A 5,588-nucleotide genomic window follows, 5' to 3' on the forward strand; every position below is an offset into this window, starting at 1 on the left:
GATTAAACTCTAGCCTAAACAATGGGTTTGTTTTCAGCCAGCATCAAGTTACCAGACCTTCCTGGTACAGCTATGTTTGGTAAATATGTATAAAAGTCTATCTCCTCAAAATGAGTTTCAGTGCATGGTGAAATAGTTTTTTTCTGTGTATGTGAGCAAGGTCACTTTCTGATGCCTGGCAGGTTTTTGTAGGATCTCTTTAAAAGGAAAACCAGCAGATTTATAAGACTTGGAGCTTCATAATTTCATCTTTCCTCAGATCTTTGCTTTTTACCAATGATTGCCTGTTCTTCATATAGTTACAATTTTATTTATTTGTCAGAGGAGAGTGTCTCATAGTTATGTCACCTAACTTATTAAATATTGTACTGGCACTGTTCCATTTAACTCAATGATATGAAACTTGTGTCTCCTGAGTGGATCAATGACACACTATCCAAGGTGTTTAACAATTTTTAGAAATTAATTTCAAAAATTTGGCCAAGTATATTGAAAGAAATAATATGTGACATGTTGCACACAACTATAAATAGATTAAATCTGTTTGTCACGTGGAATATTTCTCTTAGAATTTTGCTTTGTGTTTACACAGGACAAAATTCACCTCCAGTTAACACAAGCATTTGATAAAGAAGATCAGACCATAAAAGATGAAGCTGAAAAGGAAGAATGCACAGAGAAACCAGATAAAATAAATAAAAAAATGTTATCGAGAGGTTTGCATTTCTTCATGAAGATATTTCAAGAGTTTGGTAACTAATGATTTACTTACAAGTGAATGAAACTTCTCATTCTCTCTCTCCCAACCAGATTCCAGCCAAGAATACACAGATTCCACTGGAATAGATCTTCATGAATTTTTAGTAAATACTTTGAAAAATAATCCCAGGTATATATAAAACTGACATTTCTGATTTTATATTCAAAAGATGCAATACGTTGAGTTACATAGTGCCCATGATGCATAGTTTATACAAATTAGGAAAACTTATTTGTGCTGGAGATGAAAGATCAAAGCCATAGTTATTTACCAAGTAATAGTTTACTGGTCAAATAAATGTATGCTAACCTTCCTTTCAGCAGCTCTGAATTGTAACCATGGTTGCCTTAATGATTTGAAGGATTCTGAACCACTACCAGTAGTTGTAAAACAATGTATGTTACAGCTACATAATTGATTAAACACAAAAAAACTACATTTCCGAAGGTGCAAACCAAGAAAATTACTACCAAATGGAGATAGTAAAAATAGTCTTTCAATAAAGAACTAAAGCTGGCAGAAGCTCTTCAATAATTGTATTATGAAAGTCTAGTACATGATTATGCCAGGACAGAAAACTGTACTGTGTCAGGTTCTACTTGTTTTAACTGTAAACTAGATACAAACTTATAGATTTTCTAAATAAATAACCGTGCACTCTTCCTGTGCGAGGTCTTTTAAGGCTGATCTCCAATCAAATCATCAGCAATATTGCAAGTATGCATAGCAAATAGTTTTAATGCTACATGGGGGAATGTGCAAGACTGGAACTAAATTATGAACAATTGAAGCATTAACATACTCGGGCATTAAACAGCCTTGTGCTGTAATTATGATAAATGCCATGATCACGCAGGTAGTAAAACTCTTTCATATTAACCTTTGATAGAAATGCTTAACTAATAACTTAATCTTGGTTAAATGTAGCCAAGCTTTTACCCACAAAATTATAATTTTGCTGGTAGCTGGCATTCACAGTTGGATTTTCTGTTTTGCTGCTGTTCAACTTGTTGAACAACTGTAATATTTAAATGACAGCTATTTCTCCTGAGTTCAGTCCTGGCTCGTGCTAACTACAATTGTAACTGAAATTCAGAGATAAAATGATATGAAAATGGATTAAACTGCAAGTTAACCATAACATACTCACGTTCTACTGCCATCATTGGTGCATTGGCTGATGGCAGTCACATTCTCCAAAGAAACCTTCCCCGAAAAGATTAATCTTAGAAGAGATAAAGCCTTTATGTAAGGATGCATTTCTACTAAAAGTGTCACAGCTCAGTAGAAGGTTGAGCAAGAGTAAGGCACTCTAGAGGAGAGTGTGTAACTCTGTTCTACTCCAGAGGCTTTTGGTCCTTCAGATGTGATGTTGTTTGGAGTCTAGCACATCCAAAATCACTCTGGAAAGGTGGTAAATCTTGGTGATTGTGCCTTAGGACAGCCATTGTACTTTGAGCACAAAATAGTGAAAGAAAACCTCTATTTTGATAGAACTACATGGTACAGCATTACATAGATAATGAGCATGATAGTTAGTTATTCTTCTACCAATGTTTCCTTTCCTTTAATAAAAGGTGTAAAATCGGATTTCCTGTATCACCTGAATTATGACAATGAATCCCAGAGACCCTTTTAACTATTTCTGCAAAGACTGTTTCAGTTATGCATATTCCTGTTTTGCCTTTTGTATGCATGTGTACTTTCCTACAGTGATATTGCAGATGTTTGTCCTATGAATAGTGTCAGGTTAGCACAGTGTAGAATTCACAACTGAATAGAGCAACACCATCAAACCAATAGTCTGGATTAGTGGTGCTGGAAGAGCACAGCAGTTCAGGCAGCATTCGAGAAGCAGCAAAATCGATTTTTCTGCTCCTCGGATGCTGCCTGAACTACTGTGCTCTTCCAGCACCACTAATCCAGAATCTGGTTTCCAGCATCTGCAGTCATTGTTTTTACCCATCAAACCAATAGTATTAACTCAACAGAAACAGAAATTGCTGGAAAAGCTCGGCAGGTCTGGCAGTACCCACAGAGAGAAGTCAGAGTTCATGTTTTGAATCAAGAGTTCTGAGGAAGGGACATTTGACTGGAAACATTAGCTCTGATTTCTCTCCACAGGTGCTGCCCGACTTGCTGAGCTTTTCAGTAATTTCTATGTTTGTTTCTGAATTTTGTTTTTTTGGTTTTTACTTAGTAGTAACTCATTATTCATGTCGATGATGTTTGTCCGCCCTTAATCTGTGCTGTGGGCATTGTCCACAACATAGCATGACTCCACTTCTAAAATGATTCATTGTCTGCAAGGTGGTTTGAGAAATCAGTCATGAAAGTTGCTGCACAAGTTTTGTTTGTTTCAGAGGTTTCAGGCTACTGAAAAATCTACATAGGCATAATCTGTATGACTGTTGAGACACATGCAATTTGTTTCAGTTGTATAGGTTTGGGTATAGTTAGGAGCAGAGGTTTTGTGGATACTTAACCACATCAACAACACCAATTCACTTTTTATACAGGCAAATCTGTTGTACCCATCAAGACATTCTTTTACTGGATTAGCTGTCGCCAAATAGGAAGAATCCCATGGGTTTCTTGTGAATCAGATTCTGAGTCTGCATCAGAGGATTAACGTCTTTCTGAGCTTCTGTTGCTAGAAATGTCAGTAGATCCAACTCCATACGGTTTTCTTTGGCTTCATAGTGTGTTCTTCTATGAGCCCAGTGATAAATGGAAGGCCCTATCTGGTTTAATTTTTGACTTTGTAGCCTTTTATTTATAAATTGAATGCATATCTGTTAACTGTTACATAAGTAGAGTAATGCATAGGTTGTTTTGTGTTTAAGCAACCTGTACATGCATACTGGAAATAGCAATCAATTTTTGGCAGTAGATTCATCATTGATGGAAAAAATATGTTGTGCTTGTAGGGAATTTATTTGATAAGTATATAGCTCCTAGTTGTTTTTAAGTTTCAACCATTTGAACCATGTCACATATTTAGCAAATGAGCACTGCTGATGGACTTTTTTTTTGTTCTCCAGGGATAGAATGATGTTGCTGAAGTTAGAACAAGAAATTCTGGATTTTATCAGTAATAACAAGTAAGAACTGATACTGATGTCTTAGCTGAATATGTTTTCACAGCTTGTGTATTGTCACCAGTGGTGTCTCTTTCTTCCTCTTTAGTATTCAATATAGGAAGTTTCCTCCAATGACCTCCTATCATAGGATGTTGTTGCACAGAGTGGCTGCATACTTTGGCTTGGATCACAACGTTGACCAAACAGGAAAAGCTGTGATCATAAACAAAACTAGCAACACAAGAATGTAAGTGATTTAACTACTGAAATGTTTTTATTTATAATTGAGTTAATAATTTGATTTGTTTGAATAAATATTCACTTGAGCATTTGAATTGGACGCTGGTGTTAAGAGTGAGGAACTTTAACAAATCATCACCAGAAAAGGAAACTGAGAAAATTGAAAAGAACTGAAATCTGACAGATTCCTGGGGCTGAAGGGCTTCATCTTAGGCTTTTAAAAGAAATGGCCGCTGAGATGATTGCCTTGTATTTAGTTTTCCAAAACTCCCTAAATTCTGCAGAAGTCCTCTGCAATTCAAGAAAGGAGGGAGAGAGAAAGCAGGATGCTATAGGCCAGTTAGCCTAACATTTGTAAGGGAGAAAGTGCCAGAATCTATGATTAAGCAAGTTATTGTTAATTCAATCAAGCAGAGTCAACATGATTTTGTGAAATGAAAATCATACCTGATTAATTCATTGGAATTCTTTTGAGGAAGTAACAGGCAGCATAGATAAATTGATGGATGTAAAATTTTCAGATATCCAGAAGGCACTTAACGAAGTATCACATCCATGACTCCTTTGAAAAATAAGAATCCATAGTGTAGGTGATAAATTAGCGTACATAGAGAATTGCTTGGCAAATAGGAAGCAGAGGATGAGCATAAATGGGTTGTGGTGGCAGGATGTGACAATGATGTGCAACAGGGATTGGTGCTGAGCCTCACTTATTGACAATCTGCAGAAATAATTTGGATGAAGGAACTGAAACTATTACTAAATATGCTGATGATACAATGATAGGTAGGAAATTAAGTTGTGAAGAAGACCGTAATCTATAAAGGGATTAAAGATTAAATGAACAGGCAAAAACTCAAAATCTAGAATGTAATGTAAAAAATGTCAATGCCCACTTTAGTAGGTAGAATAGAGAAATCACATTTTATTTAAGTAGAGATTGCTCAACAGCTGGTGGGGTGGGATTTGGGGTCGTCAGTACATGAATCACAGCAAGTGACTTAGAATGAAATATCATGTTTATTGGAAAGTGAATGGAATACACAAGTTGGGATGCTCTACTGCAGTTGACAAGGTATTGGTGAGACCAAATGTGGAATACGGTGTACCATTTTAGTGGAGGATGTATTGACACTGGAGGCGGTACATAGGAGGTTTACAAGATTAATTTTGGAATTGAGAAGGTTGCCTAATGAGACATTGAATAGAGTGGCACTATAATGACTCAAATTTAGAAGAATGAGGAGGAATCTTACAGTAACATATGAAGGGAATGGATAACATAGAAACAGGAGGCTACTTTAATTGGCCAGTAAAACTAGATTTAGGGGATATAGCCTCAAAATAAGGGGGAGCAGAGTTAGGATTGACTGGAGTTGGAACTTCTTCACTCAAAGGGCTATGAATCTGTGGAATTTCCTGCGCAGTGAAATAGTTGAAGCTACCTTGTTGAATGCTTTTTAAGGCAAAGATAGATTTTTGAACAGTAAAGCAATTAGGTGGTA

The 5,588-nt window shown here is 36.2% G+C and overlaps 1 protein-coding gene across 1 annotated transcript; it reads left to right on the plus strand.

The window, feature by feature from the left end:
* Nucleotides 1-510: 510 nt before the first annotated feature.
* LOC122546280 (R3H domain-containing protein 2-like) lies at nt 511-4,090 on the plus strand (the record flags this gene model as incomplete). The annotated part of the gene is made up of 4 exons (XM_043685052.1): nt 511-716; nt 811-889; nt 3,805-3,864; nt 3,950-4,090. Coding segments are annotated over exons 1-4 (293 nt in total), but the record flags the coding sequence as incomplete, so codon positions are not given.
* Nucleotides 4,091-5,588: the final 1,498 nt, after the last annotated feature.

The sequence above is a fragment of the Chiloscyllium plagiosum genome, unplaced genomic scaffold (genome assembly GCF_004010195.1).
Source record: "Chiloscyllium plagiosum isolate BGI_BamShark_2017 unplaced genomic scaffold, ASM401019v2 scaf_54195, whole genome shotgun sequence".
Lineage (NCBI taxonomy): Eukaryota > Metazoa > Chordata > Chondrichthyes > Orectolobiformes > Hemiscylliidae > Chiloscyllium > Chiloscyllium plagiosum.